Genomic DNA, 25,027 nt, shown 5'->3' with positions numbered 1-25,027 from the left:
AACTGTGGGACAGTTCAGGTAGTAGGTACTAACCTCATTCTACAGAGGAGTAGAATTTTAGAGAGGTTCAGGGATTTAGTTATATGATAAGGAAGCCAGGTGAGATGAGGATCCATGAGCATGATTTCAGGAGTTGCCTCATCAATCCCTGTCCTGAAGTGGCATCTCTCTGTTTGTCCAGTAGGAAGACATAGCATGTATACTTGCTTATGTTAGCTGAAAACTGTGCACTTGAGAGCTCTGTGGATTGTGTGGGTGACCAGGATCACGGTTACAGAAATGGATTTTGCCAAATCACATGGGGGGAGACCACGTGAATTGGCATGGTGGGAGCCAGGTTCAGCCATGGGCGCTCTGCAGCAGTGTTAGGCTTGGGGATTGTTCAGTGAGTGAGCATGCTGACTGCAATGCCCTGTGTCTCCTTTGGGGCATCCCTCTTTCTGTGTGGTTATAGAAGGCCTTAAACTCTGTGATTGGAACTGAGATGTCACCAAGTCATAACTCCAGTGGAATATTTTCCCTCCCTGCAAAAGCACTTTAATTAAATTTCCCTCGTGAAGATAATTAGACATCAGACAGGATTTGCCACACCCAGCTAGCCAGTTATCCAGGCCAGGATCTCATTAAGAGACTCTGCTTTTCTGCAAACTGACCCTTTAAGCTTTCTGAGTCTATGACCCTGTGACCTGGGGATTCGTCTTCATTTGTGTTTTCCCTGGACTCTTATTTCCCCAAATTTAGAAGGAAAAACAGTCAAAAAAGGAGCCTTGGTTGTTTAAACTACTGTTAATTTTCAGAGCTCCTAGGCTTGGAATATGTGCTCTTTTTCGTGGTTCTGGTGTTCTGTATGTTGAATTGCCTGTGTAGGACAAAAATAACTGGTTCCTGGCACTGTCTAAGTCAGCCAGATTCACTGACAGGTGTTGCTGTGTTGCTGTCGGCTGGTCCCTCAGCTGGTGAAGACTGCCCCCTACTGACCTTAGCAGCTGCATAATAAGGAATAATTTCCTTGACAAAATAATCTGCAAGCACATCTCTTTCCACTCTTCTTCCTGCCCCCCCTCCTTCCTAGTACATTTAGTGATTTCTTACTACATACTAGTTATTATGATTGAAATTGATGTTGTAATGGAGGAAAAAAGAGGTACTTCTACTTAGAACATTTTTTGGACTTCTTTAGTAAGCCATTTGACTGCTAGACGCTACAGTGACATATGGACACACACACTTAGAATTGCAGTATATATATTCACAACAGCACTGTTGATAATACATACTAGTCAGACCATGCTACCTCTTAGTGCTAAAAACGTGGATAAGTAATGTGGCTTGTTTACAGCAAGTGGAACGTTATGCAGGAGATGAAACTGGGCATCCTCCAGATATGTGCAACAAAGAGGTGTCTGGTAAGTGTAAGTTAGTGTCTGAGCATTCAGGCTTTATCTGCCCCACCTCAGTAAGTGGGCAGGGATGTGACAGCTGAGTTTTGAGCAGGGTAAAGTAGAGGAACTGCATTCTAGATACGATGACCCTAAGGGGAGGTTGCTGACTTGAAAGTAAAAAGAGAAGGCACTGCGAGAATGTCAGGCAGTAGCAGTAAAGAGGGCAGAAAGGCGTGACCTCCTGAGGGTCAGTGGAAATAAACTGAATATAATCAGTGACTGACGAGATGCCTGAAACTGTAACACTTGTGGCTGCTGATCTCCCAACTGTCGGTAAGGAGGGGCAGAGAAAGGAGAAGGCTTTGAGGTTATGTGTGATGGATCTGAACAGGATCAACGCTTCAGCCTTTGGGTAAGTTTTTCAACATCTATTTATTACAGTTTCTTCATATTTATATAGAGAAACTAATTTTCAAAGTATGGCAGCCTCTGGGAACGTGCAGTCTAATGTATGATGACCATGGAGAGTTTTGAGTGTGACCGAGAGGGTGGAAAACGTGTGTAAAGTGAGTGTGATGCAGTCTTGTCTGTAGGCGTAAAAGAGAGGAAGGCAGAAGGTGGAAAACCTGAATCACCATGTGTGCTTCTTGTTATAAACACCAGCCACGTCATGTGCAGGCTAGAGGGGAAGAACCAACCTTTCAGAGTGTAGACTAAATGATGGGCTAGCCCATGCTAGCTGCACTTTTGCTGAAAATGGTTCTTGGCTGCACAGAACATATTCAAAATGTTTTTTTTTTTTTTAATTCTTTTTTTCGGAGCTGGGGACCGAACCCAGGGCCTTGCGCTTCCTAGGCAAGCGCTCTACCACTGAGCCAAATCCCCAACCCCTCAAAATGTTTTACTTTATAGAAATGGTAGTCAAGGCTTTACTACTCATTTTATATGATTGCCAAAGTAATACATATCCAGTACATAAGATTTATAAACCATAGGAGAGTATAATAAATATGTAACAGCTCTAATTCTAATGCTCATGGATTTTGTTAACATGACATCTTAGTCTATCTATCCTGTTTTATTTTTTCTTTTAAAATATTTATTGGGTACAGGTATTTCGCTTGCATGTTGTCTGTGCACCATGTACATGCATTGCCTGTGAAAGTCAGGAGAGAGCATTGCAAGGTCTGGAACTGGAGTTACATATGGTTGTGAGCTGTCCTGTAGGTGCTAGGAATCGAACCCAGGTTCACTGGAAAAGCAGCCAGTGCTCTTAACAACTGAGCCATCTCTCCAGCTCCCTCCCTTTTTTGTTTTCTTTTAAAATGTGTGTGTGTGTGTGTGTGTGTGTGTGTGTGTGTGTGTGTGTGTGTGTGTTGGGAAAGAATCTCCTGTTTGCCACTTCCTATACCGAGGAAGTTGGTTTGTGAACTTTTGGAAGTTTCCTGGATTCTCCTATCTTCCCTTCCCATCTCACCATAAATGCTTTAGGATTGCAGACATGATCTACTGCATCAGCTTTCCATGGGTGCTGGGGATCTGAGCTCAGGTCCTTCCACTTGTTTAGCTGTTTACCCATTGAGCTATCTCCTTGGCCCTAATTCTTTCCCATTTCTCAATGAACACAAACCAGAAGAAAACATCTGACATTAAACTATGCTGCATAACCAGTTGTGCTTTTCTTTTTTTGAAGATTTATATATTTCATTTATATGAGTATACTGTATCTGTTTTCAAACTAACCAGAAGAGGACATCGAATCCATTACAGATGGTTGTGAGCCACCATGTGGTTGCTGGGAATTGAACACAGGACCCCTGGAAGAGCAGTCAGTGCTCTTAACCGCTGAGCCGTCTCTCCAGCCCCGAGCTGTGCTTCTCAGAGTCATTTAAACAGAAGCTCGTCCTGACAAGAGGCATCTGGGATGGTCTTGTGTCACAAGGAGAAAATGCTCTGGTGCTTTGAGTTATTGAGAAAATGTAGTATTTTCTTCTCTGGCCGTCTTAAAATATAGTAGAGTGAACTCCTGTCTTGTGGATGGCAAGGACGTGACCCCCCTTTACTGCCTGCTACTCTCTGGCATGTGGGCAAACCTTGAGCATGCTTTTCTGAGAATTCACTTCTCAAACTGGCAGAAAGAAATACTGGTTAGAATATGATCTAAGAGAGACTTTGATTAATCCCTCACCTACACTTGCTCGAGGACTGAAGAGTTCATCTCCTGAAGAGCAGAAGCCTCTCCAGTTTCTCATTTTTAAATATTAAAATCACTGTAAAAGTCTACACTGGCTAATCCAGAATAAAGACAGGAGAGATTAGTGTCACGAGAATGTAGTTTTACATGAACAAAGCACTTTAAGGGAGCTTAAGTCTAAGAAGCTGCTTAGGCAGAGGGGCGTGTGTCTGATTGGGTGGGATAACTCTGTGGTGTGTGTGTGTGTGTGTGTGTGTGTGTGTGTGTGTGTGTGTGTGTGTGTGTGTGTGAGTGAGCAAGAAGAGCAAACTAGGAGGTAAGAGGGAGGGAGGGAGGATGCCTGAAGTGTAGGTTGGAGGCCTAAAGTGTAGGTTTTTGCCGTGATCTTGATCTAAATGTAGGCGCTGCTGTTAGATCCAAGGAAGAGTTTATGGGCTGGGGCTGATTGTAAGGGATGGAGAACTTGTCTTACATAAGGTCCTGAATACTTAGCACTGGGAGAAAGGATAGAAAAGATAAGGTCATCTTACCTATATTGACTAAAACCATGTCTTGTTGAGTTTAGTGTTTCTCAGAATATTTTTTTTGTGTGTGTGTCTGCGTGCATGTATACATACATATGTATATATGTGTATATTTGATGCATGTGTATATATACATAGGAACATAGATATAGGAGACTTGGGTCCTTTCTCCTGTAAGATATAAACAAGTTAGGAGAATTGAGAAAACACGTTCTGTACTGAGTAGTCTGCTTGCAAAGATTTTTAGCTAGTTCATTTAACAAGCGCGTGGCACTCATGGAGTGTAAGAATTGCTCTGCAAATGGGGCCTAAGGAATTGTCTACAGACGTCAGTGGTGGCAGCAAAGGTCACTGCATTCCGACAGCTGTTAATCTGTGTCAGTTACTCTGCAGGGAAGCCTCTTTCCCTGGGATAACATCTGACTCAGAAGCCTGCATACCATGTAATTCCAGAGATTCTCACAGGATTGATGAGGCCTGTGCCAGGTATGGGCACTTTCATACTGTGTGTGTGTGTGTGTGTGTGTGTGTGTGTGTGTGTGTGTGTGTGTGTTAGGGGTTTGTTTTGTTTTGTTTTGTTTTGTTACCTTGACACAAGGTAGAGCCATCTGGGAGGGAGCCACACTTGAGGACAAGCCTCCATCAGACTAGACGGTAAGCAGGTATGTGAAGCACCTTCCTGAGCAATGATTGATGTGGGAGGGCTCAACCACCGACAGTGGTGGCTCCCTTGGACTGTCTGTCCTGGTTGCTATAAAATAGAAAGCTGAGCAAGCCAGCAAGCAACATTCCTCCATGGTCTCAGCTTCAGGTTCCCGCCTCCAGGTTGAGTCCTGACTTCCTCAGTGATGAACTGTGATGTGGAAGTCTAAGCCAAACATATCCTTTCCTTCCCAAGCTGCATTTTGGTAATAGTTTTTATTACAGCATAGAAATCAACCTAGGGGTGTGGCTCCTCTGTATTGTCTGAGGCTCCAGGTTTTTGATTGGGCCCTTATAGGTTTTCTGTCTTGGAAAGCTTTGCCTCCATTGGCTGAGGCTGACACTCCCACTTGCCCCTTTTTATTTCCTATTAAAACAGTGAGGTCCTGGAAGAGTTTCTAGTTCTCTGTATGGTATGGGAAAGGAAAAGCAAGTGGCGACTTAGGATGTCTTGAAGTGAAGGGCGAGCCAAAGTTACCGGGTGTCTTAACTGAAAATGTTTCTTAGTACCACTGGCATTTTAAAACAGATTCACAGCCATTGTTTTTTTGTGGTATGTATGTCATGGTGTATGTGTGTGTCTGAGAGTATGGCCATCTCTCTGTATGTGTAGAGGCCAGAGGAAGACACTGGGTGTCCTGCTTGATTTCTTTGAGGCAGGACCTCTCACTGAATCAGGAACTAGATTGGTTATCTTCACGTCCACCGATCCTGTGTCCTCCTGCCATAGCTGGTAGGGTTACAAGCAGGTTGTTACACATAGCTTTTTAGTGTGGGAATTTGAACTTCACTCCGCATGCTTGCCAGGAAGCACTCTTATCTGCTGAGTCCTTTCCATAGCTCTGCGATATTTTTATGTGTGTGTGATTATATGCAATATGTAATATAGAGCACATAGTAACTGTGAAGTCAGTAGTTTCAACAAATGAGTTAGGCCAGGTTTGTAAGAGCGTCTCCATTCTGGATTAAGCTAAACTGGAGAAAATCTGCACTGGATGTGGGTGGCATTAACCCCTGCACTGAAGTCCTGAGCTGGAAAAAAAAGGGAAAAGAAGAAGCTAGCCAAGTGCCTTGTTTGTTTGTTTGTTTGTTTGTTTTCCTGGTTTGTGAATCCACTGAGATGAAGGCAAGTAGCCTCCCAATGGCATGGACCAGAGCTGGCCAGGTAGTCAGTCTCTCCCCACCATGATGGATCGTCTGATGAACCAGGACCTGAAACACCTCTCCTCCCTACCCAGCATGGTGCTATGTGCATATAACTTAGCACTTGGGAGCTGGGGACAGGATGTCAGAATGTCAAGGCTAATCCCTACCACACAGACTTTGAGGGCAGCCTTGGTTACATGACACTGGGTCCCAGCATCAACAAACAGTATAACCCTCTCCTTCCTGCATTTGCTTGCCTCAGGCATTTTGTTACAGGTTTTTCTTTTGGTAGAAAGGTTGATCCTACAGTAAGTGATAGCAGCCCACATTTCTGCTGCTTTGGCTTGACTATTCTTGGTTCTACCCTCACTGGGTATACTCCACCTCCTAATTGGATTCAGGAGGTCTCTCAAAGGTAATTTTGTTTGTATATTTTTGTTAAATCATTGTTTTCATGGGACGATGAGAACTGGAGGCTTCCAGTTTGGCCATCATATCATTCCCAAATGTAATCCAAATCTCTGTTTTATGAGCTGGGGACAATGACTATTGGTAGAACTTTGGTAATTAAAATGATAGATATACTAACATATCTGCTCCCTGTCGCCTCTAGCCCTTGTCAGAGACCCAGTACCTATTGCAGACTTCTGGCTTTGCAGTCTCTGTGCTCATCTGTCTCTCTTTATCAACTGTTGCTAGCTAGCATTTAGCAAACGCTCAGCACATGTCCGCCGTTCTTCATATCCCGGTTATATGCATAAACTCCTTTGTTACCACAGTTGTAAGTGGGCAATGCCGGAATCCCATTTACGTATTATTACATGTGATTACATATGATTACATATGATTACATATGAGAAAATTGATTATAGAAAGTAGGTATTTTATTCAAAGTCAGGAAGCAGAAACTGGTCTCAGATTCAATTTTTAAGAGGCATTTCTCTTTTAACTACATTCATTGTCACGGAGAAAGTTTATGATAGTCACATAGTGAAAGGGACTCTTGGTCCTGATTGCTATGAAAATAAATGTATTAGATGTTATGTTCACAGAACGTATACATCCCCTCAACTGCAAGCTGAGTGATAGTTTCAGCCGCGCATGCTGGCGCACTGCTTTAGTTCTAGCACATGACAGGAGGAGGCGGGAGGATTTCTTTGAGTTCAAGGCCAAGTTCCAGGGCTGTCAGAGCTATGTAGTGAGAGTCTATCTTGGGAAAAACAGCACCCTTCCTCCAAAGTGATCATTTCTTTTTAAACTGTTTTTATTTTGAATTTTATGCATGAATCCAAAGCATTGTAATCCTATCTACACCCTTCCCTCCCCAACACAGTCCAATCCACATTACCTGTATGCATATGCGTGTGTGTGGCTGACCACTTAGGCATGGCCAACCTATTAGGAGCTTGTCTGTGAAGAAAACTTGAGTATTCTCAGAAACTGGATTGCCTCTAGTTGGTCAACTAGGGGTGACCTTGTGAGCCCATGTTGATCCATGCCAGAATGTTGACAGGCATGGTCTTGCACAGGTCTTGTGCAGGCAGCTCTAGCTATTGAGGGTCCATGGGTGAGACATCTTCCTCATATCTAGAAGACATCAGTCCTCCCTGTTCTCTGGCTCTGATAATATTTCTTGGGTGTTTCAGGGGCCTATTAGAGATGTTATAGATGGGAACTCCAGAGATACTGGATCACTGCACTATGGCCAGTTGAGGTTCTTTGCAAATGGCATTCATCTGCTGCAAAAAGCAGTTTCTTCATTACAAGATGAGAGCAGCACTAATCTGTGGGCATGAGAATTTAGTGTTTGGAAAGCACTGCATCCATTTGAGCAAAAATGGTTGTGGTAGCTTCTTGAAGAGGCATTTTGCCTGGTGAAACAAATATTCTCTAATTCAAATGATTTTTTTTTATACTGAATAAACTGTATATAGTTAGGTCAACCTTAAATAGAATATTTTGTTGTAACAAGCAATTACTCTATTATTATGAATATTATTTTGTGTTGATTATAAATGGTAATTATGCTGCCGAAGGTGCTTATAATTTACATATCCAAATGCAAAGTGACATGAAAGATGAGTTTTTCGACAATTCCATGGAAAAACTGTGTTGTGTTGTATTTATGTCCATCATCTTTCCTTTTCCTTCTGCCACGCTAGTTGACTCTTCCTAACTAGTCTCCCTTCTGTGCTCAAAGCTTGCTTTAGTTTACTTTATGCATATGCATATTTTATACAGATGAAAATTCATGGAGATGAATTTTATGTCTTTTTTTTTTTTTTTTGCAGGACAGAGTTCGTTCAAACAGGCAGAATTTCAATCACAGGGGCTGGATTTCTCAACTGCATTTTGGAAACTTTTGCTAGTACATTCTTAAGACAAGGAGCCCAAAAGGTAAGCTTGTTTCTACTTTGAGCTAACATTAGTTTTAAGAAAACATGGAGGTTTCAGTTGGGTATTGACTAGGACATCGTAGAAGAAGGTCGTGGACAGATATGATAAAAATAGGGAGTTAATGAATAAACATATCCCCAGAATTTCTCTTAATAATTGAGTCAGGAGTTTACCCTTCTCCTTTGAACCTAGGCTGAACCAGTCTGAACGTGTTCTAAGAAGCACTGCACAGGGATACTGAGCTTGGTAATGCGTTCTTGGCCTAGTTGAGGGGTTTCTGCCATGGATCTAGATTGGTTTAGCCCAGGCTGGAAGGGAGTAGCTGAAACCCTAGAAGGTCGGATGTCACTTTTACTCACTGAAACATTATTGGGTTTGTTTTCTGCTAGTCTACAATATGTGCATTTATTAAAAAAGAAAGAAAGAAAAAAAGGAAAGAAAGGAAAAATAACACTGCTATCCTCCCATCTGCAAAACTGCTGCCGCAAAATAATGCCCCTGGCGAGAAAATTAATTTTATCACTGTGTCGCTGAACAAGTTGACTCCTTGTTCATCTATTAAATCCCATATTAGAAAAGCCATAATAATAATTAAGTATAATTGTTTTGCACATAAGTCTATTCATCAAAAAGAAGGGATCCCTTTTGGGAAAGATAATATTTAAAAGTTGAGTTGAGGCTTCTTATTATTAAATTGGCTGCACACAGACATCTGTAAAAAAAATCCTTTCTGGTAGTTTGTATGAGAACAGAATGGGGGGCTGTATGCATTTATGACTGCTGCACTTGAGATAAATACGTGTCCCATTCAGCCCAGTGACTGTATTTTACCTGTCTTCAGTCTGAGCCTGGTAATACTTGTTAATCATATCTTGATCCCCATTTTATTTGTGAAAGATGATTAAATAAGGATGCCCCATACAGTCCTTCCATCTCACCTGTCTTCTTCTTACAGGAGAGAGTACCTGCATTGTGCTAGGAACTGTGTAAACTATGGGTAAATGGATTTATTCTGTCACAGGAGTAGTAAAATTTAGGCTGTAGACTCACATCCCATGTTTCATTGGTGTGTTCACTCCCATCCAAAGCCCCAGGCAGATGTGGTAATGACCTTACCATCTCAGGACAATTAACTTTACACAGATGCCTGCTCTGGGGCAGACTTGTGTTATGCCTATGCTTCTTGTATATGTTAGGATTCTTTGGTTGCAAGTGACAAAACACATGTTAGTTTGGTCACTGAAATGGTACAAGGGTGCTGAAACTGGCTGTTGGCTTCAGGAAGGACTTCCCTGAGGCGGGAGCTTATATGAATATGTTTGTAGGATTCCAGTCTACCCCTGTCTGTAGAGATGGTTGTGTGCTTCATGGTTACTTTTCCTGCAGCCTGGCTCTCTATGTTTAGAGGGAATGTGGGTCTTCACTGTCCAGGTGTTATGTTGAATAGAGTTCTAGCCAATAGAAAGACCGCCTGCATGTATCTATCTGTCTGTCTGTCTATCTATCTATCTATCTATCTATCTATCTATCTATCTATCTATCTATCCATCTATCTCCTCTCTATTCATCCATCCATCTATCTATATGGATCTCTGTCTCTATGTATCTATCATCTATGTCTATGTATCTATGTGTCTATCATCTTTGTTTATTCATTTGTTTATTCCTTCCTTTCTTCCTTCTCTCTTTCCTTTTCATTTCTTTCTGCCAGCAAAATAACTGTCCATTTATTTCTTCTTTTTCTAATGTTTCTGGAAACAGAGGGCCTTGTTTGTAAGCACACCAAACTTATTAGGAGGTAGAGTGACAGCTACAGAATTTGACCTTCTTCTCTGCCATGACCATGGGGATCAGGACTGAGCTCTCTTCTCAGAAAAAATATTCCCTAAGCATTTTTGTTTCTAGCATGTTCTCACAGTAGACTCTGTACCCTGTACCCTAATGGGAGAGAGAGCAAGAAAGATTTCTCTCCCTCTCTCACCCCCCATCCCCCACCCCCACCCCTGTACACCATGTGCCAGAAGAGGATGTAGGTGTCTTACTCTGTCTCTCACTGAACCTGAAGCTAGTCTGGTGGTCAGTAAGCCCCAGCCATCCACCTGTCTTCCACCCACCTATTGTGTGTGTGTGTGTGTGTGTGTGTGTGTGTGTGTGTGTGTCCAGCTTTTTATGTGGTGGGTACTGGTACATGAACCCAGGTCCTCACGTTTGCACAGAAAATGTTGTTATCCACTTAATCGTTTCTTCAGCCACAACTTTATTAATCTTGATCCTGTTTCCTCCATAACTTTTGATACTTTGGACAGCGCCTGGTTTGTGCAGGTGGAAATGAATGGGGAGAGGAGTACACAGCAAGGTGCCTTGTTAGCGATTCTTTTGAATATTCACGGGAACAAAACCAACCTTACCAAGCCACCAACCCTTTACCAACCAGAGGAACCCTTTATTTTTTTTATTATGTTCAGAAGAGAATATATCCAACCCCACCAGCTTTTCTAATGTTGCCTTCTGAAGAGGCTAAGTTTAATTAGCTTTTTGGTTTTAGGAGACAACCGTGCTTAAGTGTCTTTTATCTTGTCCACGTGCTGAGGTTTTGAGGGCCAGCCTGCCTTCTGGCACACCTCAGAGCTGTACCTGCATAACTGGGTTCTGCCCGCGTGCCTGTGCCAGCGGCTTAGGTGACTGTACTTTCCCTCTTGAGCTTTGTCCTTGAAGCTGTTTAGCAGAGGTAATGGCAGGAGCTGAGAGCTATTCTTTTCCCCTAGAGAAAGCAAAACTAAATGCTCAGACTTTCTGTGTTTGCGAGCGGCTGATGTGGGGCTGTGTGCTGAGGTCACTTGTGTGTCTGAGTCTCTGCGGGCTTATTCAATTGTATTTTTCTCCTTTCCCTTCACTTTCTAGTGCAGTTTGTAATTTGTAACTTTCTGGCAAACACGCTGGACTTCACACACCAGTCAGAAGCTGCTCTCCTCTTGGGTTAGGTGGAGTGGTTACCAGAGTTATTGATTTTCGTAGAGTGCCAAGCTCCAGGTTTGCTCCTGCAGTGGGAGTGCCTGTACACAGGTGGCGGCTGGGCACCCTCCCATTGCTTTTGTGACCCAGCAGGAGTCCTTTTGCCCAAGTTTGTTTTTCTGCCAAAGAGGGATTTTTACACATTCCTAGAGAGGCACACAGGTCACGCATAAACACATGTTCTCCTTGTTTTTTATTTTTTTAAGATTTGTTTATTTATTTTATGAGTACACTGTAGCTGTCTTCACACACACCAGAAATGTGCATCAGATCCTATTACAGCTGCCATGTGGTTGCTGGGATTTGAACTCAGGACCTCTGGAAGAGCAGTCAGTGCTCTTACCACTGAGCCATCTCTCCTGCCGTTCTTTGATTTGAAGGGTGAAAAGCCTGACAGTCACATGATTCTGTCATGCTCTCTTCTTATGGTGTGTCCCTCTCCCAACGCGTGTGGACATGGCCCACAGAACCTGAGAGGTAGGAGGCACATGTTGTTTTAATCTGCAAAGTTGGGGTAGTTTGTTAGTCGCAATAAATAGCCAATAGAGTGGCTTTGAAAAACACCACCAGAAAAAAGATCAGATCCACTCTGCAGACCAGGCTGGCCTCGAACTCACAGAAATTTGCCTGCCTCTGCCTTCTGAGTGCTGGGATTAAATATATGTGCCACCTCACACAGCTTAGCCAGGGATTTTCAAATGCCCTTTTGCACCACATGTATTACATCAAATTTTCTTTGATAGGAGGGAATTATACTATCCATCCTAAAAAGGGAATTAAAAAACAAAAAACAAAAAAACAAACTAATGACCACACACCCTAAACTGACATGTCCAGGCTTTTTAGACATAGCATGTCCAAGTCAGACCTTGAACGTCATTTTGAATGGTCTGACTTGCCCACGGTTGTTTCTGTAACAAATATTTCACACACTGTTGCATGCCGTCTCTGCTCCAGCCTTCTGATCAGCGTGATTAGAATACCCGTGGCACAAATAATGGGGCCTTCTACAAGAGTGGCTGCAAATAACAAATTATTTTATCACACATTGAAAAATATATTTCACAAACTTAAAGAAAGAGCACGTCTATGTGATTGTATAATGAGAACTCTGCATTCCGAGGCATTCGTAGCTGTCCCTAACCACAGAGACAAACTGGCTAAAAAAAGAACACTCTTATGACAAGATTGTTACCATGTATTATCTTCCAAGTCTCCACGGAGAAGTGAAAAGTGAATTTCGGCCCCCAGAGAAACCAAATGGGAGCAGCTTACCAAAAAGCGATGATGTAGATTTGCCTCTTATTTGGAAGTGGGGGCGGGGCAGGGTGTGTGTGGCTGGAGGTGACTTCTGTTGACTTGCAAAGATGGAAGCAAAGCTTCCCAGGATCTTGTTCACTGTGGTGCAAAATGCCCTTTCTCATTGGGGTGGTGCTAACAAGAGGGAAGAGTTGGGCTTTGGAAGCAAAAATGTCTTGTCTGAATGAAAATTAGAGGTGTAATAGAATATACACACAGATCCTCAGTTTGTGGTGTCACAGACTCATAATAAGGAGAAGGAAGTAGAGTCAAACAGTCTTCTGAACCAGTGGTTTGGTATAGGACTATCTGATCCTGAATGGTTTTAATTGAGATATAGCCTCCATGATCAGGTGAGAATGGGAAAATCTTGAGAATTTTGAGCTGATTCCTATATCTCAAGTCTAGAATTTTGACCTGATCCCTATATCTCAAGTCTCATTCATGGCATTAATGAGAGTCTATCTCTAATGTTCACTATGGTAGTTATTGAGACACCAATTTCACCAGTGAAAACTCAGTTCACATTCCTTGGGCTAATGTTCTTTCAAGGATAATGATAATAGAAATTTCTTAAGTGAAGGTGCTGACTAGAGTAGTCACTATGACCACTGGAGCGTGAAGGCCCCGAGGGCACTGGATGTGCCTGGCATATGACAGCACATAATGTATACATGCTATATTATTACAGTGTGTATACTCAAGTGCTTTGGAGCAAATCATAGACACCATGACAGCCAGATTCAAGTATCAACCCCTGAGCTAAAGAGTGTGCCTGCTTCTCAGAGGCTTTTTGGAATGAGGTGGAATTCTGGGCAGGTGCTCAGTGTAGCGACTGAATGTGAAGCTTAAGAGAAAGATTCGTCGGCCACTGGTCTCCTAATCTAGATATCACGTTACAATCCAGACCCCAGCTTTTCCTCTGTAGAATGGGCGTTCATAGTTTTATTCCACAGAGATTGGAAAGGATTTCATAAGCCTGTAAGCATGCTTGGCACATATTAAACTTCAGTAATTACTTGTATTAAAAGGTGTTTTCTGATAAAAAGTGGATTTATATGTAAATAAAACACACACACACACACACAGAGAGAGAGAGAGAGAGAGAGAGAGAGAGAGAGAGAGAGAGAGAGAATGCGTGTTTGTGTGTGAGAGTGTGTGTGTAGGAAGATAACACATGCACATGTGTATGCATAAGTGTAGAAGACAGAGGACAACCTCTTGCATTACACCTAAGATGCCATTCACTTTGTTTTCTGACACAGCACCTGTTGCTGGGACCTGGGGCTCTCTGGGAAGACTGGCAAACTAGTGAATGGCAGGGCTGTCCACCTGTCCGTGCCTCCCTGGCACTGGGATTACAAGTATATACCTCCATGCCTGGCCTACTTCTATTCTGAGATTGACCTCTGGTCCTCATGCTGACAAGACAATTACTTTACCAAGTGAGTTACAGTGCCAGCCCTATAAACAGCTTCTTAAGTACTTACTTTAGAATGATTTTGGTTGTTATTTTGTTGCGACAAAAATCTCTCTATTGTAGTATCCTTGGCTGGCCTGGAACTTGCTATATAGCCTAGTTGGCCTAAAATTCAGGATCTTCTTGACTTAGCTTCCAAGTTCAGGTTACAAGTGTGGGCCACAGTAGCCCACCAAGATGAGATTTCAGTTGCCTTTGGAAATGTCTTGACAGTTAATTGAGCTTGGTTGTAGGTGCTATTGCTTCTCCCTTTTGCTTCATTATTGGCTTGGGTCCAAGAACCATGACAAGGAGCAACAAGGGAATGAAGAAACAACTTACATGTGGGTACAGAAAAGCTAGGATCTGATGGAGAAATCACAGCACCTTGGGACTCAGAGTATCTATTATATACAGTTGAACAGGGAGGGAGGCGCTATTATCACATACAGATAAATGCAGAGGGAGGGTTATTTATTATATGCAGCTGAACAGGAGGAGGATCTAGTTAATCTCTGTAGGAGCAGTTTCTGTAGGGGAGCTGTCTCCAGGTCACAAACATCCAGGAGGAGACTGCTGTAGGGGACATTTTCTGCACACATTGTAGCATTAGCACTGGGATCCAAGGACGACTCTTCTGTCCCTTTGAGCCTCACCCAAGGAAGACTTTGCCATTCCTGTGGATCTGGAGTCTTTGTTATGGCTGTGCCAAATCAAACACTACTTGATTACTCAGGAGTTCCTTGCTTCCCTACTTCCCTACATCTCTTCTTCCGTGTGTGTGTGTGTGTGTGTGTGTGTGTGTGTGTGTGTGTGTGTGTGAGAGAGAGAGAGAGAGAGAGAGAGAGAGAGAGAGAGAGAGAGAGTAGGCTGTTGGAGATCAAATTTATTGCCTTGCACATGCTCAGTATACAAGCACTCTTTCAGTGACATATGTCTCCAGCCTTGGATAATATTTTAGATATACAATGGTAACAGAGACGTTTGGGTTGTTCCCTTTTTGTGTTTTTATCATTTTTAAAAATTATTAATATTTGATTCAAGTACAAGGAAGTATAAATTATAATTATAATAATGTATCCTCTTTGCATGTTGATATAGCTTTTTCTATGTATCTCTGTGTTTTTGCAGGTGTCTAGATTAATGGCTTTTATTTTTTAAAAAGTTGGAATTATTCAGCCTAGTGTTTTCACTTACGGACATATTTTAACTTTTTTTTGTCATTACATATTTCCTTTGTTGTTGTTGTTCTTTGATTTTGTTAGATACGTTTTTACAAATAGCCTAAGTTGCCTTAACCTCTTTCCTTAGCTCATGCCGGTGTTGAACTTTAAATCTCCTGCCATTGCCTCCCAAGCATGGCTTATGGGTGTGCCCAGGTAACTAGACAGTGCAGTCTTCAGAAGTTTGACAGTTTGTACAGTGTCCTCTTTGAGTAACAGCTTTTGTTATCAATTTCTATTTTTTCCATTACTGGAAATAGTATTGGGTCAAATCCCTAAGTGTAAATACTTCTGTACACATCTGATTACTTCTTGGGTTAAGACTTTCTATATGTATTATTAGCAAGTTCCTGTCTAAAATAATTCTGCCAGTTTGCAGCCTCTTTACCAATTCTGTTCTGGCCATCCCTAGTTTTCTTGTGAGTTGAATGAACGTGGACATCATAGGACTGTCAAAGGGCTGATTATTTTTAGCTCATTGAATTGCGAAGCAGACACAAAATTACCAGCTCCGTCTGAGCCTCCAATTATCTGCTCTGGAAATGATAACAGTTACTGATTCTGCCATTGGCACATCATTTGGCCTCAGTTCCCGTCTGGGCCTTTTCTGTTGTGTGATGTTGATATGGCTGCTCTGTGAATGATGAGTTCCTTAACTGACAACTTTGTGTCCCATGTATAGACTTAATAAAAGATGGACATTTCAAAGTCAGTGTCCCCAAGAGAGAAGAATAGAGCAAGAAGAAGTATCATTCCACAACATAAATAAAACTTACTGGCACGAGAAGAGACATTTTCTGTGTAGCCTGGGCTATCCTAGAATTTACTGTGTAGACTAGAGATCCATCTGTCTCTGCCTCCTGAATGCTGGGGTTAAAGGCTGATAATGCTCTTTAACCCACCTCTTGAGAGCTCAAATAGACCAATTCAGGAGATACAGGTGTATTAATTCATTTGATGCTATGAGATGACTACTTCTTTTTGATGCCATGAGATGGCTACTTCTTTTTTTTATTTTTACCTTTTTATATATTTATTTTATTTTATTTTGATCATAGTCCCTCTCCCTTCCCCTATTCCAGATTTACTCTTACAAATTTCCTTCCATTGTCCTCTCCTCCTCAGAGAAGGGAAGCTCCTCTTGGGTATCACTCTACACTGGGGCATCAAGTAACAGCAGGACTGGGCACATCCTCCCCTACTGAGGCCCAACAAGGCAATCCAGGTAGGAGGAAAGGGATCCAATGACAGGGGACAGAGACCAAGAGAACCCCCACTCCACTTGTTAGGGACTCACATGAAGACCAAGCTGCATATTTGCTACAAATGTGTAGCCCCTACATGCTCCTTGGCTAAGATCAAAAATTCAAGTGATTGTACATGCTGATGAGGATGTGGAGCAAGGGGCACACTCCTCCATTGCTGATGTGAATACGAACTCATACAACCACCTTGGAAATCAATTTGGTGGTTTCTCAGAACATTGGGAATAGTTGTACCTCAAGACCTAGCTATACCACTCCTGGGAAAATACCCAAAATATGCTCCACTGTACCACAAGGACACTTACTCTACTATGTTCATAGCAGCTTTATTTGTAAAATCCAGAAAGTGGAAATAGCCTAGACATCCCTCAACTGAAGAATGGATAAAGAAGAATGGATAAAGAAAATCTACAGAATTAGACTACTATTTAGCTATTAAAAACAAAGACATCATGAGTCATGCAGGCAAATGAATGGAACTTGAGACTATCATCTTGACTGAGGTAGCCCAGAGCCAGAAAGACACATATGGTATGGACTCACTTATAAGTGGATATTAGCTATAAAGGAGACTACTTCTTAACAATTTATTTCCAGATAGGCCTGTGCTATTGCTTTGCCCCTCCCTATCAGCTCTGCTCATTCTGTTGCCATTAGAGTCTTAGGCTCCTGAAGCACAGCCATCCCAGCAGAGAAAAATGAGTATTCTGTGAGCTATATATATATATTTTTTGACTATAAGGTCTACGAATCCCAAATTCCTGGATGGCTCATTTGAATTCATCTGTTTGTAATAGACTTTGCTTACCACCATAGCTTTTGGGAATCTCTTAAATCGGCAAGCTGGAATTCTGGAATGTTTTCTCTCCGAAGGAAGATGAAATCTGGGAATTTAAGCTCTTGTCTGAAAGGTTAAAATTGTTTTACCAAGGTTCCGATATGTGTGGCGTCACTGTTTGTATGATGGTAGGAGAGACCATGAATACACGGTGCAGCAATGAGTGTGCTGACCTGGCCATGAGTTAGGAAACCCAGGCCTGTTTTGGCCAAACTCTGATAACCATGTTGTTCATTTTGCTTGCTCTGTTCTTGTAAGGCTTGAAGTGAGTCTTAACTACCAGGAGATCCCATAAGTGAGACATGAGAACGGAGTTTGATGCAAACATAGAGGTTTATTTTTCCAGTATGTTGGGGTCAGCCCTCACTCAGCCCCTCGTGGCGAGTGAGTAGAAGTCGACCCCAAATGGCTATTACAAGCAGTTTTTATACTTTTTAGGGGTACAGGTTACATCAGCAAGATTACAGTTTCAACTTATTAGCTTAAGCATATTGACTTTTGAATCTTTTGGCTAGCAAGCATACGACATCATTTGAACTCTATCTGGGACCAGAGGGTCAGGTGACTATCAGTCTGTTCATTTTGTAGTTTTTCAAGAATGTCTCTGCTCCTCCTGAGAACTGTGGGTGGATAATGGAACTTGCCCTAGCCTTGACCCGAGGCAGGAAGCTGGTACTTGGCCTAATTTTGACCCGAGTCTGTGGGTGTAAGGCTGGCTGAAAGCCCTAGGGTCCTTCAATCTAAACTATCATTTTCTGTAAAATTAGATTGCATTAAGTCATTACTTTAAAATAGGCATTACCTCCTCTTTTTTTTTTTTTTTAAAGATTTATTTATTGTATATAAGTATGCTGTAGCTGCCTTCAGACACACCAGAAGAGGGCATCAGGTCTCATTACAGATGGTTATGAGTCACCATGTGGTTGCTGGGAATTGAACTCAGGACCTGTGGAAGGGCAGTCAGTGCTCTTACCTGCTGAGCCATCTCTCCAGCCCCAATTAAGTAATTTTAAATTCTAAAATTATATCTATTTTTCATTCTCTTCTATTTCTTGTTATTTCTAAACATTTTTCTAATTGTTAATCTTTAAACTTACATTAAAAACTAAATAATTTCAAGTATGCCTAGATTAAAGAGCACCAGAGATAAACCATTTAAAAAGTAGATGGTTAAAGGTTGAAGTATTAAAAATGAGAAACATGCTCATAAAACACTAGTTAGCAGGAAAGGCAGTGAACATGCATTAGGGATTTTATAATTTTATAATACAGTTCTATTCATATGAGCCAAATGCCATATTATAAATATGTGTAGGCCTTTGGCATGCTGGTCCCAGTAATAGAGCAAGATGGCTTATTTTTAATTTGTACCTTCCATAAATACAGTTTTGAAGCTTTAGGGAGACCAGGTAGAACAATGATAGTAGTTAATCAGTGGTTGCACACCGTGATCCAAGCACTTTGTAGTTTTACAGTTACCCTTGTGATAGCCTGGAAAAGGGCTGTAGTTATTCCCAGCTTTCCTCCTACAAATGTCAAAATGAATCTAGCATACAATGCTGGAACTTGAATCCCATTCTCTTAGCTTCTGGTGTGAAGACAGGAATCTTGGTTAGGAGATAAGACAATGGCCCAGCTGAAGCAGCAGCAGGTGTACCTATGACCTTGAAGTGGACAGTTGTCAGACTGCAGAGGTCATACACTTGCCATCTTGGCTCTTACTGTGTCACTCATTTTCAAATGCTCTTCTGTTCTACTCAATCCGGTACTAGGACGTCATGAGCTGAGTCCTCTCCACTGTCCTCGATCAAATCTTCCATCAGTGTGTTAGTTTTCTGAGCCTGTGCACTTACTCTGTTGTGCAAAAGTTCAAATATACTAAGACAATGGAAACAGATTGTGGCCACCATAAAACATTACCTTCTAGATTTAAAATGAGGCAGGCCCAGAACTTAAAGCTGAAACAGGCTGAACCAAGATGCACCACCTCCAAAAGAAGAAGAAGAAGAAGGGAGGAGGAGGAGGAGGAGGAGGAGGAGGAGGAGGAGGAGGAGGAGGAGGAGGAGAAGAAGAAGAAGAAGAAGAAGAAGAAGAAGAAGAAGAAGAAGAAGAAGAAGAAGAAGAAGAAGAAGGAGAAGAAGAAGGAGAAGAAGAAGAAATAATGAAGGAAAAAGCAAGGAAGAAAAAGGGAAGAAGAGAGTTTGCACAGTACATGGGCTGAATGCTAAGCACACCACAGCAGAGGTACAGATCTTCTGTGGATCAAAACACTTGGTAGGTTCTAGGCTCTTTGCACTAAATTAAGGCTCTCAATTTGACCTAAAGACCAAAAAAAATCTCAGCTCAGGAGTTAAATTCAGAAGTATAGGAATGGCTACTCAATTGAAAGGTAACTTCATTTCTTACTGGCCGTCTAGTAGTCCACCTTCTCACGCCTTCCTTCCTTTTTTTTTTTTTTTTTTTTGGTACAGGGTTGCTGTTTTCAGCCCTGGCCATTCTAAAACTTGCTCTGTAGTCCTGACTGGCTTGAACTCACAGAGATCTGCCTGCCCCTGCCTCCAGAGATCCAGAGATCTGGGATTAAAGGTGTATGCCACCACTACTCAGCTGAGATTGGGGAAGGGTGTGTGATTTCTTATCTAGACATCTACTCTGTGGTATTTGAGGTAGGTCTAAATAATGCTAATTAAAGGCTTCCTGGGTTTCTGGTTGTGTGGACTTGTTACTTTTGGGTCCTTTGCCTCTTCTCAGGGTTGACTTCTTTCTTATGTAGACTTCTACTCTGTGGTAGGAGTTCATGTTTTGGTGCTGGACGCATGTCTACTCTTTGAGAGACCTCAGCAGTGGGCAGAGCACCTGGAGGGTGTCTGGAGGAGGCTTCTGTGTCTTCCTGTTCAAGAACAGAGGAGTGTTGTATTTAGTGAGTTTGCTGAAGTATGTCTTTTTGTGACCTTCAAGTTGTTTGTTTTGAATTCTACTTGCTGTCTGGTATTTGGCACTTTGACTCGTGCTAGACCTTAGCTATCTGTCTTCCTTGGAGGCAGTTTAAACAGCTGCCCTTCTATTTCTACCCTTTCTCCCTGCCTCAAACCATCTCTCCTGTCTGCTTCCTCCTTCTTTTTCTCCCCTTACTCTTTCTGGATTTTTGTTGCCGTTGTTATTGTTTTGAGATAGTGTCTTCGTATCCTAGGGTGGCCTGGAATTCACTATATAGAACAGGGTGACCTTGAATTCATGGTGACTCTCCTGCTTCAGCTCCCCAAGTACTAAGATTACAGGCATGAGAGGTTGGGGATTTAGCTCAGTGGTAGAGTGCTTGCCTAGCAAGCGCAAGGCCCTGAGTTTGGTCCCCAGCTCCGAAAAAAAGAAAAGAAAAAAAAAAAAAAAGGTTACAGGCATGAGCTGTCTGTCACATGTGACCCTAAACTGTTTTTTATTTTTAACCCCAAATTTCCTGAGCAAAAGAAAACGGTGTCTTTGCAGTTAATTAATTTCTTTCGTATTGATTCCCAGCATAAGTGGAATTTAAAGGGTCTAATTAAAATTTTTCCTGGTCAGTGACCTTTGGTAGGGTATAGCTTTTGTTACTTTTAAAGATTCTTAATTTGTTAAAACATTGACTTTTTTTTTATTACTCTCTAATCTTTTCCATATGTCTGAAATAGTTAAAATTCAAAGAAATTAGGACATTCTTCTCCCAAAGACTATAAATCTTTTACATAATTTTTATGAGGCTTTTTAAAGACTGTTTCTAAGTAATAGTACATGAACTAAATAACTAGTTCCTCTTTTAAATTAGAGTCTTTGTAGAGCCATTCATGACAATTCCCTGCCCAGAATAGCTGTGTGACCTTGGACAAGCCATTAACATCTCCCTTTTGAGGACTCTACTTCCTAGAGTCCTTGGGAAGAGTAAATGAGTTATGTAAAACAACAAGGGTCAAGACTCAGGACAAGGCAAATGATCAGTTGTTTTGTCATTATTTAAAAAGCAAAGCGCAAGACAGTTAAAATCAAAAACTTATTTTCCCCATTATAGGACTGCCATCAATTTTTAGTGGTTATAATGAGCCTGTCTTTGGAGTCATTATGACCTGGGTTTAAATCTTGTAGCCCAGCCTTTCTCTGGGTGACATTTGAATAATGCTATTTACGTCATGAGTATGAGAATCACAGGCAAGTGTAATGAAGCACTTCCGATACCTTGGCACACAGGAAGTGACCATAAGTGGTCACTGTCATGTTTTTATGTTAAAGTCCAACTTGGAGGCATTTGCCCTCCAAGCTCCCAGAGTTGCTCGCCGAGTCTGTGCGGTCCTGAACTGTGGTGTGGCTGCCATGGGAACAGAGAGGGTCTGCCATAACCTGTTGAGTAGCTATGGAAGACTATATCAAAACAGAGAAACTTGGAGAAGGTACTTGTACGGTATGGTATAGCTGTGTATAACTACAGGCCAGACACCAGGGAGAAAATCAGTCTTGAAAGTGAGGAAAGAGTGCCTAGTAATGCAATTTGGAGAACTTGGTCATCCAAATAGTCAGACTTCAGACTGTGCTCATGCAGAACTCCAGGTTGTATCTAAGTTTTGAATTCCTGTTCCTGGATTGCAAGAAGTACTTAGATTTAATCCCTCCAGGTCAGTTCATGGGTTCCTTATTCTTTAAGAGTTCCCTGTCCAAATCCTCCAGGGGATCATGTTTTTCATTCCCAAAGAGCACTTCATAGAGACTTGAAAACTCAATCTATTGATTGATGACAAAGGAGCAATCAGCCTAGCTGATTTTGGCCTTGTCATGGCATTCAGAATACAGATAGGAGTGTGCACTCAGAGGTGGCGACACTGTGGTATCCATCTTTGGAAATGTTGCTGGGATCAGTTCCATGCTCCACTCTGTGTGACCAGTGGAGCATAGGGACCATATCTCCAGAATGGCCAACTGAGAAGCTGCTATTCATCGGCGATTCAGACACGGACCAATTTTTCAGGATTTTTAAAGATCTGGAAACTTCTAACAACCAGGTTTGACTGGAAATAAAGAACACATTTCCCAATTGGAAGCCAGGGATCCTTGTAGTCCATGTCAAGGATCTGGATGAAACAGCTCAGATTTGCCCTAAAAAATGCTAGTCTTTGATCCTGCCAAACAAATTTATGGCAAAGTAGCCCTGAAGCACCCGTACTTTGATGACTTGGACAATCAGATTAAGGCGCAGCTTTCTGCGGAAGTCCCTGCCTGCTGAAGCAGGGGGAGATAGTATCTTTTACTGTTGATTCTCTTCCTATCTTTTCTCTCTTATTTTTATTGTTTATTTTATTTATATGCATTTCAAATGTTATCCCCCTTCCCAGTTTTCCTTCCACAATCTCCTTATCTTCCCTATCTCCTCTTCCCTATCTCCTACCTCTAAGAGGGTGCTCCCCTACCAGTCTACCTACTCCTGCCTCAGTGGCCTAGCTTTCTCCTATTCTGGGTCATCAAGCCTCCACAGGACCAAGGGACTCTCCTCCCAGTGATGCCAGATAACACAATCCTCTGCTACATATCCAGCTGGAGCCATGGGTCCTCCATGTGTACTCTTTTGTTGGTGGTTTAGTCCTGGGAACGTTGGTGGTGGTAGTGGGATCTGATTGGTTGATATTATTGTTCCTCCTATGAGGTTGCAAACCCCTTCAGCTCCATCAGTCCTTGCTCTAACTTTCCTATTGGGGTCCACACACTCAGTCCAATGTTTAGCTGTGTACACCTCCATCTGTATTGATCTGGCTCTGGCTGAGCCTCTCAGGGGACAGCTATACCAGGTGCCTGTCAACAAGTGCTTCTTGGCATCAGCGATAGTGTCTGGGTTTGGCGTCTGCAGATGGGATGGATCCCTAGGTGGGGCAGCCTCTGGATGGTCTTTCCTTAAGTTTCTGCCCCACTTTTTGTCCCTGCATTTTTTTTTTTTTGGACAGGTAGAATTCTAGATTAATATTTTTGAGGTAGCCCCATCCCTCAACTGGGGGCCATGCCTATCCCCTGGATACGGTCTCTACAGGTTCTATTTCCCCTTTGGTGGGTATTTTGGCTAAAGTCCTCCCTATTGGATTCTGAGAACCTCATGGGTCCCTGGCATCTGGGACTTTCTAGTGGCTACTCCCACTTCCCCTTCCCCCTCTGCTACACAACTACTTTCAAACTCCTGAACCTCTGTACTTCTCTTCTCCTCCCATATTTGAACTGACCCTCCTTTTTCCCTCCCCCTCCTCTCTCACTCCCATATCCCTCACTCCCTCTACTTCCCAGAGATTATTCTCTTCCCCCTACTGAGTAGTACTGTAATATCCATACTTTGGTGTGATTTTCTTTCTTCTCGAGGTTCATATGGTCTGTGAGTTGTATTGTGGGTATTCCGAGCTTCTTTTGGCTAATATCTACTTATCAGTGAGTATATACTATGTGTGTTCTTTTGTGACAGGGTTACCTCACTCAGGATGATATTTTCAAGTTCCATCCATTTGCTTGTGAATTTCATGAAATCATTGTTTTTAATAGCACAGTAGTACTCCATTGTATAAATGCACCATTTCTGTATCCATTCTTCTGTTGAGGGACATCTGGGTTGTTTCCAGGTTCTGGCTATTATAAATAAGGCTGCTATGGACATAGTGGAGCATGTGTTCTTGTTATATGTTGGAGCATCTTTTGGGTATATGCTCAGGAGTGGTATAGCCGGGTCCTCAGATAGAACTATTTCCCATTTTCTGAGGAACCTCCATACTGTTTTCCAGAATGGTTGTACCAGTCTGCAATCCCACCAACAATGGAGGAGTGTTCCTCTTTCTCCACATCCTCGCCAGCATCTGCTGCCACCTGAATTTTTGATCTTAGCCATTCTGACTGGTGTGAGGTGGAATCTCAGGGTTGTTTTGATTTGCATTTCCCTGATGACTAAGGATGTTGAACATTTCTTTAGGTGCTTCTTGGCCATTCGCTATTCCTCAGTTGAGAATTCTTTGTTTAGCTCAGTACTCCACTTTTTTTTTTTTTTAAGATTTACTTATTTATTTCGTATATGTAATACATTGTAGCTGTCTTCAGACACACTAGAAGAGGACATCGGATCCCATTATAGATGGTTATGAGACATCATGTGGTTGCTGGGAATTGAGCTCAGGACCTCTGGAAGAATTGTCAGTGCTCTTAACTGCTGAGCCATTTCTGCATCCCAGTACTCCATTTTTTTTAATAGGATTATTTGCTTCTCTGGAGTCTAAATTCTTAAGTTCTTTGTATGTATTATATATTAGCCCTCTATGGGATGTAGGATCGGTGAAGATCTTTTCCCAACTGATAGTTGCTGTCTTGTCCTATTGACAGTGTCCTTTGCCTTACAGAAGCTTTTCAATTTTGTGAGGTTCCATTTGTTGATTTTTTTTTTCCGGAGCTGGGGACCGAACCCAGGGCCTTGCACTTGCAAGGCAAGCGCTCTACCACTGAGCTAAATCCCCAACCCCCATTTGTTGATTCTTGATCTTGAACATAACCCATTGGTGTTCTGTTCAGGAAAATTTCCCCTTTGTCCATGTGTTCGAGGCTCTTCCCCA

The 25,027-nt window shown here is 42.1% G+C and overlaps 1 protein-coding gene and 1 pseudogene across 1 annotated transcript in view; both read left to right on the top strand.

The window, feature by feature from the left end:
- Prelid2 (PRELI domain containing 2) overlaps positions 1-25,027 on the top strand; it is an 80,465-nt gene that overhangs the window by 32,385 nt on the left and 23,053 nt on the right. Inside the window, 1 exon segment of the mRNA XM_032885910.1 lies at positions 8,240-8,345. Coding sequence (XP_032741801.1) covers positions 8,240-8,345 — 106 coding nt within the window.
- Positions 21,820-22,683, top strand: LOC116884540 (annotated as a pseudogene).

This window comes from Rattus rattus, chromosome 15, assembly GCF_011064425.1.
Source record: "Rattus rattus isolate New Zealand chromosome 15, Rrattus_CSIRO_v1, whole genome shotgun sequence".
Classification (NCBI taxonomy): Eukaryota; Metazoa; Chordata; class Mammalia; order Rodentia; family Muridae; genus Rattus; species Rattus rattus.
This window is presented reverse-complemented; position numbering and strand designations above follow the sequence as displayed.